Source organism: Pseudorasbora parva, chromosome 13 (genome assembly GCF_024679245.1).
Source record: "Pseudorasbora parva isolate DD20220531a chromosome 13, ASM2467924v1, whole genome shotgun sequence".
In the NCBI taxonomy this organism is placed as follows: domain Eukaryota; kingdom Metazoa; phylum Chordata; class Actinopteri; order Cypriniformes; family Gobionidae; genus Pseudorasbora; species Pseudorasbora parva.
This window is the reverse complement of record NC_090184.1, coordinates 22,457,707-22,471,321: the sequence shown is the minus strand read 5'-3', so window position 1 is coordinate 22,471,321 and position 13,615 is coordinate 22,457,707. Positions and strand designations below refer to the sequence as shown.

General features: G+C 33.2%; 1 protein-coding gene across 1 annotated transcript in view; it reads right to left on the bottom strand.

The window, feature by feature from the left end:
* The window catches only part of lmx1bb (LIM homeobox transcription factor 1, beta b), a 95,693-nt gene extending 93,123 nt beyond the window's left edge, over positions 1-2,570 (bottom strand). The window contains exons 1-3 of the mRNA XM_067413499.1: positions 2,341-2,570; positions 1,985-2,109; positions 792-978 (exon numbers count right to left, since the gene is read on the bottom strand). Coding sequence (XP_067269600.1) covers positions 792-978; positions 1,985-2,054 — 257 coding nt within the window. The 5' untranslated portion in view covers positions 2,055-2,109; positions 2,341-2,570. The remainder of the gene's footprint in view (positions 1-791; positions 979-1,984; positions 2,110-2,340) is intronic.
* Between the last annotated feature and the right edge of the window lie 11,045 nt (positions 2,571-13,615).

Below are 13,615 nucleotides of genomic sequence, written 5' to 3'. Positions count from 1 at the left end.
TTATTATTATGATTAGCCTATTAGTAGGCTATTATTAATAGGCCTAATAATAATGTCATTATTATAATAAATATCATAATTATAATAAATTAGCTTAATAAATCAATGGAGACATTTTGGATGAATTAGTTAAAATAAATAGAAAAACTGTTCGTTTATTATCTGCGAGCAGACGATAAATTATTATTATTATTCCAGAAATAGAGGCTATAAAGTCGAATGTCTCGTTTAAATGATTTCTGGCGATTTACCATATTGGCATGTAAATAAAGGTAAAATTGATAGTTAATAATAGTTGGTGACCATGCATAGCATCAATCTGCGGCCTACTTTATGAACGACAGGTGATCAAATAATTATGTCGGCATGGATTCGTCGAAGATTAAATGCAATCGCTTAATTTTCATTTCCATTGCAAAATTTCACAACCCAAAGGTTCCTTGAAAATCACAGGAGTGACTTATCTCAGAAATAAGAAAAAAAAGAACAAGAATGCGCAGGAAATACAAACTATAGTTTGTCTCTAACTTGGAGGTCTAGAAATATAAGGACTAATATTTGACAATACAACAGTGCACTTGGGGGCTCAATTGTAGAAATAACAGCATTTTAAAATGTTGACAAGTTCAACAAAATCTTACCACTAACTTCCCCAGTTCAACTTTACGAACGGAAATACTCAGTGCGTAAAAACGAAAATGATATCACTGTCTTTGCTCGATCACTAAATGAAAGCAATGAACCTGCGCGCGTTACACCAATAATATCATTCAAATAATCCATGCCCTTACTGTTGGTAGTCATGTTTGCAGTAAAGTTTCCTCTCCCGGAAGTAGCAGCTGGTGGTGAGCGGTTGTTGACACACGGCGCATTGCAAACACTCCTCGTGCCATGAAGACTCGTTGACGCGCATCAGAAAGCGGTCAGATATCGGCCGCTGGCACCCCTCACACACCGCCTGGTGATGGCACTCCGTCCCTGGAGGGCAAATGCATCATTAGAATAACACACTGACTGCATCTGAATAATAATAAAAAAATAAGGATTCATAAATGGCCTATATTGAACAAGTGCTTATGATAACATCTTAATATTTCAGCCTATTAAATAAACCAATATTACACGGTGAAAAAAAATGGTGTGTGAATAACTGTCAATTTACAACCTCCTGTGATGGGATATATTATTACTAGGCTATAGCCTTGTTATATGTGCTCAAATATTAAAATAACGCACAGGCTTTTAGCCAAAACTAAATAGCTATTATAAAAGTTTACATATTGCGATGCTTATAGCATATGTGATATTAAATAATTTACTATAGTTATACATATTATATTTTTTGTTTATATACCGTACAAAAACATTTTGAATAAAATAAAAAAAGAACAAAAAAATATAGTCTACAATTATGCAGCTTTTGTCGTTGTTGTTCGTTGCTTTTGTCAGTTTTTATGTTTGTGTGTGTGTGTGTGTGTGGGGGGGGGGGGGTATTTATAATGTATTTATATTCATTCAGTCCTATTTCTTATTTTCACCGTAAGCTTTTTTTTTCGCCAGTATTTAGACATTGCAATCTGAAGTTAAAATGATGCAGCCATAATAAATATTTTTTTTTAATGTAATAATAGCCTACGTGTGTAGGTTTGTAAATGAGAAATAAGTAACCGCTTGATATATCATGAAAATAACAGTATTGGAGCATCGAAATAAATACGTTACATTGCGCATAAAAATGAAGATAAATGGTTTGATCCATCAGTTGTGTATTGGGGTTATTTTCTCTGGGAAATAACTTTGATTATTCCACAGATATGCGGCCGGCCGGTAAAATGCATGACACATGAGGAAGATGCATCCCAGCCGCCTGCCAGAGTTCCAGCTGTAGTTCTTTCGAACATCTTGATAAAAAAACAGCAAATTCTCAGAAATGATCTTTTCATGTTCCCCGAAAATATAGGCTACTGAAGACTTAAACACTTACCCAGCATAACTCCAAGCGTAGCTTGTCCCGACCGCAGTGGATGGTCTTCGATTTTTATACCGTCCAACATCTTTAAATATTCCCACTGTTACCTGCAAGGAAACTCCGTCCTAGTAACCCGGGACCTGTTGTAATATCCATAACAACACATTTGTCAGAGTTGTCCACGCTTTAAATCCCCAAAACTAGCACACAACATCAGTTGATATTACAGAAATCTCACTCTAAGATGGCCAGCACAGGAAAACTTTTCATTGCAACTGGCACTTGCAAGATTACTATATGCTCTGGATCAAACCTCGATATAGAAGCACAACAAGACATAACTATAAAACTTAAAACACGCACTAAATCACCTGTTAATTAAAGGCCGAGTCAGTCTAGACGTTTTCTGCACGAAGCGCAAAGTTTGTATCCCGGCTGTGCTATCACGAGCTGCAAGGGAAGATCCTCCCTTTCCTACGCCGTGCACAAGTCGTCTCGAACCGCAGAAGTTTTCAGGAAATTAGTATAAAATCCAGGAAAATAGAAAGGAGATGTCTAAACGTTAACTCTTAAATTAGTGCGCCATTCGGCTCCCTGCAGCTTGAGAAATCTCAAAACTGAGATAGGCTTGAGAGAAAGCACCCTCCCCTTTGGTCGCGTCACTTTGCAGACTATTGACTGACATAGGGATGCGATTGGTGCGCCAGTGTTCGTGCGCTCTGCCGAGTGGAACTAAATGCGTTCCGCCTTCAAAATCGCATTGCCTCCCAAACTAGAGGCGCACAAGGATGGTAAACAACGTTAGTTAGGAAAATTGTGGTGAAACAGACGAGTCCGAAAACACAGTCTAATTCAGACAAAAGCTTGGCCTAAAGAAAGAAAGAAAGAAAGAAAGAAAGAAAGAAAGAAAGAAAGAAAGAAAGAAAGAAAGAAAGAAAGAAAGAAAGAATAATTTGACAAAAAATTCATTTTCAATATGGTCAATATGAGTCAATATGGTCTATTCATTTAAATTATATATATATATATATATATATATATATATATATATATATATATATATATATATATATATATGTGTGTGTGTGTGTGTGTGTGTGTGTGTGTGTGTGTGTGTGTGTGTGTGTGTGTGTGTGTGTGTGTGTGTGTGTTATTTTTTAATAAATAGCCCATATTGACTCATATTGACCATATTGAAAATGTACATGAATTTACATGTATTTTTTTCACTTCAAATATGGACTTTGCCCCACATACTGTAGACATTTTGCATTTTGAGCACTTAAATTGTATTTTTAAACAGTATAGACACATAAAATTCGCGAGTATTTCACATTTGGGGACAATATTTTTTGCATATTAATGAACAACTTATGCCAATTTATGGAAATTTCGACGCAAAAAAAAAAGAAAAAGAAAAGAAAAAAGAGCACATCTATTTTATCTGTTAACAGTGTAATAGTTAAAAAGCTATTTTTAGTGTTCATTTTTAGTAGTGTGAGTAGCAGATGTAGTTAATGTTTAAAAGTGATAGGAGGAATACAGATGAAAACATGTCATTTGTAATTAAGCTGGATCTGTTTGCAATTACGCCTCATTTCTTTTGTAATTAATCACAATAACGGCAAATTTGTACCATGCGTAATTGTAATGTAAAATGTGACTGTTATTGTTGTTGCCGTAAATAGCCCTTAAAGCGCATGCTACTCTTTGGTTTTCCTCCGGCTGCTCCGAGGCCCTCTCCTCCTCTCATGCAGAGGCTGCTGGCTTTGATATCAGGTAGCGGAGCATCACGCCTGCCCGGTCCGCATGCTTTGTGCTTTTGTGTCCATTATGAAGCCTCGAACCTTCTGACCCTCGTCTACGATGCACCTGGAGATCAGGGCCGATAACCACAGACAGCGGATGACAGAGTCAGATGAATTCAAATGCAAACCCTCGCGCAGTCAGTCCTACATTGGATGGCTGGGATAGAGTAATAATACTACCGATTAAACAGAAAAGATAAAAATCGAGCTAATTTTATTTAGTGCGCTTTGTGGTTTTGTTCCGGCGGGACCGCTTTGGTTCGATCTATTCTCATCCAAAAACCAATAAACCAATAAAAAGAGGACGCATCTGAACAAATGAAATGATGCAGCAGATAAGTGATGAATCTTTTATACATTATTAAAATGTGTAGCTTCTTTGTAATTTGATTATTCTGTTACCGTGGCAATTTATTTAGGGGAGTAAATTCCAGAAACTATTAGACATTTCGTTCTTATTAAAAACAACGAAGAATCGTTTAACTAAATGAAAAATATATTTGCACAGCATAATTTATAGCGCTATTGTAAGGATTTTTTTTTTTTTTTTTTTTTTTTGCTCACCGTTTTGATCATGAGGGAAAACAATAAATCCGCTGTATTTACGGCAACCCACTGCTTCACAAATGTTTGAGACAGGCTAACGATAGCCATGACTACCAATGATATACATTGACTACCTATTGAGAGCAATTGTTGGGATCCCAGCGCTGGATATTTCGGTTGAGAGCCACTAATGGTTGCGCCTTTCATCTTCAGCTCTTTATTAATTGCACGTGTCCTCGGTCGTTGCTGAGATTAACTACACAGTCAAGTTCCCGTTCTCTCTATTTATTTGGAGAGAGAAAAAGCAACTCTTAAATTATAGAAAGCCTCTGTTTAAAATGTTCAAAATTCGTCAAAATAAGAAAGAAACATGACTTTAGCTCATTGCATATTTCATACAATATCATGGGATTTGGCCACTGTGAAACGTCAGTTTTTAATATAAATAAAAACAACGATTTGCCTTCAACGCCTCAAGTCGCGTACTCAAGCATGGGAGTTACACTGAGAGAGAGAGAGAGAGAGAGAGAGAGAGAGAGAGAGAGAGAGAGAGAGAGAGAGAGAGAGAGAGAGAGAGAGAGAGAGAGAGAGAGAGAGAGAGAGAGAGAGAGAGAGAGAGAGGAATGCACGCGCTTAACTCCTCGCGCTATACGCAATTCGTCACGCTCCCCTGTTACCGCCTCACTCCCGGGATTCCGTACCTCCGAGCCATTTAGGAGACTTCAAGCAGTCGCCAAGTGAGATACCTATGACGACCCTTCATTATAGAGTAACCCCCACCAGCCCAACACCTTTAAAAAGAAATGTCTTTAGTTGACACTCAGAAAACCATAGGCCACGGCGGCCAGTTCATTAGGCCTACAGCCTCCTAAACGGTTAATTCTCGGTCGAACTCGACTGATTATGTATTTTTAGTAGGCTACTTTCGTCATTACACTGCAGCGTGTGCGTGTGATGGTCAGCAAGGCTACCGGTCAGCGATCAAATAGGAATATGGGCGACTCAATGTAAAGACAGTAGGAGAGTTAAAGGACGAACTGTACATGTAGATAATAACAGTGATCAATTGTGGGCAGAGATTTAAGGGAAACAATTGAGATATAGTCATTAGCAGGAAGGTGGACAGTAAACCAACAACTACTAGTGACCAATTAAAGCTTAAACATAAATAAAAACTATATATATATATATATATATATATATATATATATATATATATATATATATATATATATATATATATATATATATATATATATTTATATATATATATATATATATATATATATATATATATATATATATATATATATATATATATATATATATATATTTATATTCGTATAAATAATAAAATGTTATTGTTGTTATTACTATATATATATTTATATATATATATATATATATATATATATATATATATATATATATATATATATATATATATATATATTTATATTCGTATAAATAATAAAATGTTATTGTTGTTATTACTATATATATATTTATATATATATATATATATATATATATATATATATATATATATATATATATATATATATATATATATATATATATATATATATTTATATTCGTATAAATAATAAAATGTTATTGTTGTTATTACTATTATTTTATATAATAATAATAATGACAGCAATAATAGCTTATAACAAAAAATAGGCAAATTTTATTTAATGCAAATTGGTGTTGTTATAGATGTAGGCTATATACTGTAAAACAAATAACTTTTTCCCATAAATAAACGAATCATTTTCTGTAAATGTTTAAAGAGGAAGATTTCATTATTCTCCATCGGGCAGGTCGCCTTCCATTGTTGCTGCCATATTGAGATCGCATGACCAGCAGCAAACATAAATAAATAAATAAATAAATAAATAAATAAATAAATAAATAAATAAATAAATAAATAAAATCCAACATTTCATGTTTCAGAATAATGTAATTCGCTATTCTGCAGTGTCGAAAGAAATTCGAAAATGGTCACTTGTGGGTGATGCTGCATCCTTCTTGCAGATATAGTTCTAACTCCAAGACATAAAAAACATTACGTGCATATTTAATAAAAAATAACAAAAACAACAAAAACAAAGAGGCACTATTTCCAAATGTAATGTTAAAAAAACCTTGTGACTCACCATCATTAGAAAAGATTGATGGATCATTTACCTTGATTGAGGTTCACTGCACATCCATTGTAGCGGAGCTAGAGCCCGAGGCTCGTTCTTATGCCTAAGCAAGATTTGTGCAAGGCTCCCCCTTGCGTTTCAATAATGATCTGCAGAGGAACGGCGTATTAACAGATTGCTGAGAAATTGTTGAGAAAATCCAATTTATACTAGCTAATTATTAGGAAAACGATTGTATAAAGATGTCTGGATTAAGAGCAATTAATATAGGCCTACATGATTAATATAGGGCCTACACAAACATGTTTGATGCACTATCTCTAGTTTTAACACAATACATGTCTATTAAAAATCAGCTTGCGAACCAGCTAAGTCCAGGAAACTAGCTTAGGCTTGGTTAAGATTTTTGTTCCCAGCAGGGATGTGCTGTGAAGAAAGTAATTGCTACAGAGAGGAATGAACTGCGTCCAAGGCCGTCAGCAATATGCTGGTGGCGTGACTTGTGTGTTTTAGGGACTTGGCCTTTTGTTTGGAACTCTGGTTTACGAAGTGTTTCATAAAGACGGATCTCATTGGACAAGCATGAAAGGCAATCAGAGCGAACGCCTTACATGTTTAGAGTCCCTTAAAAGTCGTTCGACTTCCGTCACTGGTGGCGCAAAGGCCCGAATGTTGTGCCCACAAAAGTTGAAAGGCTTTTAGTGAACGCACGAGATGGGTCCTGAACTTTGGTCTCTGAAGAATTTTGACAAGGAGGCCCAAAGCAAGGAACGCAAATACATGTGATTTATGCAATGTTGCTTGAGAAACTCTCTTTAATTGTTTTCTCTCAGACACCCCTCCCTCTCTGAGCAGCAGGTGTGTGGCACGTGCGCCGCAGTGAGTGAGTGAGAGAGAGGGTGAAAAAGCCAATCTAAACTCAATAAAGCTTTGCTACACTGTTTTAGTTAAACAACTCGGATAATTCGACCACAAGGTAAGACCAACGCAACATGCATCGGGATGACTTATACTGCTCGTTTATAAAGAAACAAATAGGCCTAATGAAAAATGCAAATATTTAATATTGATTATTATATGTCTGTCCGGTCGCAATAATGTGTTATCCCACTATGTTTATCCAGTATAGAAACCGGATAAAACCTCGCGACGGAGTCTCTCTTTCTCTATCCAAGTTAACTAAAAAAATAAATAAAAAAATAAAATAAAAAAAAAGTACGCTCAGAAAACGAAAATATAAAATAGGTGAAGGGTATTTTGTTAAGTGCGTTTTCATTTCAAAATAAATAAATTAAAATAGAAATAAATTAAACCAATAATTCGTTTCCTGAGGGGAAGTTTCCCTTAGGCCTATATAATGCGAGGTATTGAATTAACGGCGAGTTTACATTTATTAACTTCGTTCAGTTTAACTTGTTATACAATTTAACTTGCTTTACAATAAATAATAAATGGTCATAATGCAAACAAAATCAAAAGCAACGACAAAATAAATACAATTCTGACATCAGCAGAAACAGCAGAAACAACAATAATAGGCTAATAGCCATACTAATACTAATAATACTTTGTATACTAAATAGAAATGTGCACAAAACTCGTGTTAATTATGACTGTAAATGAAGGGAAGTATGGAGTCTGTTCAAACCAGAAACACTTTAGACTGGAGCTCATATGATGGCGGTGTCCTATTCACAGTTAAGACGCGCTCTGAGAGTATCACTGTCTGACGATGCATACTTTGCTTTTAATCGCAACGAAATAACGTCATCGATATATATATATATATATATATATATATATATATATATATATATATATATATATGTATATGTATATGTATATATTTGTATTATTCCTAATTATAGTAGGTCTATCAATCGACATTTGTTTTTGCAAAATGCATGTAAAAGAATATATATTGGACTACCTTCTGGACAGCTTTCCTTACTTACGCGATGGAAAATAATAACAACAACAACAACAACAACAACAATAATAATAATAATAATAATAATAATAATAAATCGTCAAACTTACATATAGAAGTACAAATAATATATATATATATATATATATATATATATATATATATATATATATATATATATATATATATATATATATATATATATATATAAACTAGCACTTTTTGTGCTACACAAAAAACGTCTACAGTGTAGGCTACTATCTTACCGAATCTGTGGCATTTGCTAGCAAATTATGTCTTAAAGTGAAAATTATACTTTTTCTTTTATTTATGTCTGGTTTTAATCTCCCAATATTTCCTTTAAACAATATTTCCATTTAAGTCTCACTCAGGCGACTTCACCTCAAGAGCGCTGTCTATTAAAACAAAAAACACAAAAAAACAAAACAAAGATGTCGGTGTTTCGTATCGGGTAAACCTTGGAGCTGTTTGGAGCATTCGGGTTAATCCTTCACTTATCTTAACAAATCCTGAAAAAGGAAGCCGACCCTAATGACAGTGAGAAGCAGACGCATACAGTAAATTGTACGTGGCAGTGAACTTTCATGTTTAGTTCCACTTTGATCTTTTAATGACTGTTTGCTATAATGAACCTTTTCACTTTTCACAAACTTCAACACAAGATCTAAAAGGCAACTTTATTTTTACTTATTTTTACTTTTTTTTGAAAATATGCGTTACAAAAGCCACTGAATAAGAACGAAAAAAGAATGAATCGTTTAACAAGACATTCGGAGCATGTAATAACTAACTTAGTAGGCTATAACTTAAAGTCATTTAATATAGCGTCTTCCGTACAAAGTTATTTTTTTTTTCAGAAAGATTCGTTATACAACCACACGACTTCTTGTGTAAGATTATTTATTAAACAATAAATAAATAAATACAATGATATTAACAAACAAATTACATTGCACAGCCTTTGATTAACAGATGGTGTAGCTACTTTAATGCAGGATACTTTTCGTTATGAAACTTTGATTAAAATATGTTTCTATATTTCAGGTTTTGAATTTACACTGACTACTAATTTGGATTAAGCGCATTAATATTGATGAATGACTTATCTAGTGTTATTACTTCTTCAGGACCGAGGCAGTTCAGTAGCACAGTTTAGTCTTGAAGGAGCTGCTGTCTCAATTCTCAGTGATATATATATATAGAGGGTCAATATCGCCCTCCAGTGGCCTAACAACTTTTTACTTCTTCATTTTCACTGACGTAGCCTACTCGTGATGAAACATGTTTTATTTCTTTTTTTTAGCTGTCTAGTTTAGATGTATTATTCACGGCACTAAACATGTTTAATGTACTGCTGTAAGTTGCCGTAATGGTGTTGATAGTCACGTGGTTGTCTACATCAGAGTTTGCAAAGTATTTATTTTCATCTTTTATTTTTTTGCACAATCAGTTATCTAATACTGCTCCCAAAAATAGAGGAATTAATCACATGCTGTGACTCATTGCTTTAAACACGTTTTTTTTTTTTTTTTTTTTTTTTTTTAGGAAAAGAGATGGATAGAAATAATCAAGTTCTCCATCTTATGTAGTTAGCAGGTGTCTAATAGAGTAGCTCTCTCAGAATCAAGACTTTGGGTAACATATGTTATATATTGTTTATATATTACATTGTATTATATACATTTGAGTTGTATTTATTGTACAACAATTTAGTAATATAGGGTGAATTCAGGCACTGAGTCACTGAGATGACTGACTGGGAAAAAAGTGTCCCAATCAACCTGAAATCAACCCTAAGTATTGATCTGAAATATAATAATAATAATAATAATAATAATAATAATAATAATAATAATAATAATAATAATAATAATAATAATAATTTTAATAATAATAATAATAATAATAATAATAATAATAATAATAATAAAAATAACTTTACATAATTATTATGAGATGTATACTATATAACATCGGTTTCCCAAAGTCATGACCTAAAGCTATACTTTTATAACATATTATTGCATATTATATATTTCAATTGAATTTCCGTTTATGAACTTTCAAATTCAATAGTATTCATGATTTACACGTGAAGCAACATAAAAATAATTGTCATCCACATAATATTCTTTTCACATTATTATTATTATTATTATTATTTATCGTCATGTTTTATTTTAAATTAAATTAAATATACACAAAGAGATAGATAGATAGATAGATAGATAGATAGATAGATAGATAGATAGATAGATAGATAGATAGATAGATAGATAGATAGATAGATAGATAGATAGATAGATAGATAGATAGATAGATAGATAAAACATATGCCATATAATTTACATTTAAATGAAAACATATATGTTACTTTAAAGTTAGATAGAGACAATGGTAAAAAATGGAAATGAAAATGATGAAATACAATAATAATCATCTCAAATAAAGCTAAACTGACTAGTAATAGTCTCTGTTAAGACAAAGACTAAGCAAGAGTTCATTGCAGCTACATTTACAAGAACTTTAAATAAAGTTAACACATTTTCATTCTAACAGTCTAAAATATACTGTACAATTCAGGACAATGCCTTTAAAGGTGATGAACAAGTGCACAAGGAGCGTAAACGATAAAAATGATGAGGTAACACTTATAAACGACACACTCCATACTATATTGGAATATAGAAAAAGGTTTGAGCCAAACAAATTTCCCTTCATAAGAGTGCTCTTATCAAAGGTCAGGATCTGACGCAGATCAAAGTTAGCTTAAGATGAAACAGACTACTTTAGGTAAAGCTAACAAAGGCACTGTGTTCAGAGAAGATGTGTTTGATTTCTCCATTGAATCTGGAAAATGTCTCAAGAAAATGCTTGCAGATTTTGGCACATTTGTATCCCTTTAATGCTAAAGAAATACCAGCACACATCCCAAGCGACAACTAATCCTTTATAGCAGAGAGGGAATGGTAATGCACTCATAATCATGATAACACAATCTATCAGCATTTGCATTGTTGTTATGGAAAAGAGTGCTGTTAAGACTTCTGTGAGGCTCGCGGATCCTTAGAGCAACTGAAGGGATGGTAACGTTTCCCAAACCAGAGGAGATTTATGATGCTTTTCAGCAGATGGTTGTCTTGTTCATTCGGTTCTTCTCCAGACTGATTTATTTATCCCATGGCAAAGCAGGCTCAGTGGCGGCTCCGAGTCTGATTTTAGGATACGTGCCATTTACAACATACATCCCCTGTTTCTCTTTTGTGGGAGGAATAACTTCAGTCTGAGCTCTTGAAATGAAATGTGTGTAACCAGTCTTTCGCGGCCTTAAAACTGAGATGTTCTAAATAGATTTAGAGTCGCTACACTGAGGGGAGCTGATGTCTGAAAATTTGTCACTGGTTTGTAATTATGGCAAAGCAACAGTGTGCCGTGAAGATTAAAGGGCAAACGTAGGGATCAGGGTAATGGCTTAATGTCTCACATCAAGACTTCAAGTCAAATTTCAGGTGCTTTGATGAATGAAAGCCCTTTAGTGTCTCGCTTTTATTTTCAACCTAGAGTTGTTACAACTCTTACACAGATCAGAATAAGAATAAGAATAAGAATAAGAATAAGAATAAGAATAAGAATAAGAATAAGAATAAGAATAAGAATAAGAATAAGAATAAAAATAAGAATAAGAATAAGAATAAGAATAAGAATAAGAATAAAAATAAGAATAAGAATAAGAATACTAGTTGGCATACCCAATTAATTTAAATGGGTATATCTACCCATATATTTACCATTATTATTATTATTATTATTATTATTATTATTATTATTATTATTATTATTATTATTATTATTATTATTATTATTATTATATGTTATTATTATCTTACTTTACATACCGTGGATGGTGAATTTTTTTAAAATACATTTTTTAGATTTGAGTTTTTACTGCTTTTTGATAAATAGCTTATTTTAGATTTTAGTCTTGTGGTCTGACAAATTGATTTAAAAATACTAACTTCCCATGTAGTCTGTCAATGAACATGAGGTTATTAAAACTCTATGCATAACAATACAAAAAAGCAAAATGCAAAAAAGTTTTAAATGTAACATTTTATGTAATACCTCAGGACATCTACATTCCTAATTTGAAATATGAAATAGTAATTCTTCGTCTTCTCTTTCTTTTTACAATAATAATATTAATAATAATAACAAACAAATCTTATTATGTAATGCTTTCAAAATCAATTAATCATGATTAATCACATCTGTCATAAGTTTGTATATATATATACAAACTTTTATGACAGATGTGAATAATCATGATTAATTGATTTTATTTTTTATTGATAATTGATATATTTTTATTTCTTTTACATATGTTTGTTTTTGTGACAGATGGGGACTTTCCATAGGTGTAATGGTCTTTATACCGTACAAACTGTATTTTCTATCCCCTTACACTGCCCCTGCCCCTAAACCTACCCATCCCAGGAAACATTCTGCATTTTTACTTTCTAAAAAACCTCATCCTGTATGATTTATAAGCGTTTTGAAAAGTGAGGACATGGCGAATGTCCTCATAAGTCACCCTCTTCTTGTACCTATCTCATTATACACATTTGTGTCCTCATATGTCACAAAAATATCCCCCCCCCCCCCACACACACACGTATATTTACATACTCCTATGTTAGATGCAATTAATTGTGATTAATCGATTTGACACACTATCATTATTATATAATTGTGACAAATTCATAGACCGCATTGGCTATTGCCGTGCCATTAATGCAACTCAGAACGCGGCTCTGAAGGTCTGCTTCTGAGTGGAGATCCCTCCAGATGTTCCTCAGCTGGCTGGATCTGGAGATGAAGATCTGTGCAGCGTCTGTCACAAGCTAGCATTTCGAATCTATCCAGCACCCCCTCATCTCTATCAACACATTCAAAGCTCCCTGCATGTGCTGACCCGGGGGTCTCCATGCATCCCGGGAGACTTTCAGAGCACTGAAACCGGTCCAAGCACTGATCCTTTTCCCCGTGTGCTTAAGATCATGGAGAAATAATGACCTGGAGCAGAGCTGTTGATCTCTGTTTTATGTTGTAACAACAGCAACAACAACAAAACATTTTTTTTTTTTTTACAGAAAACATATTTAAATTCAGATGAAATCAAAAATGAAGG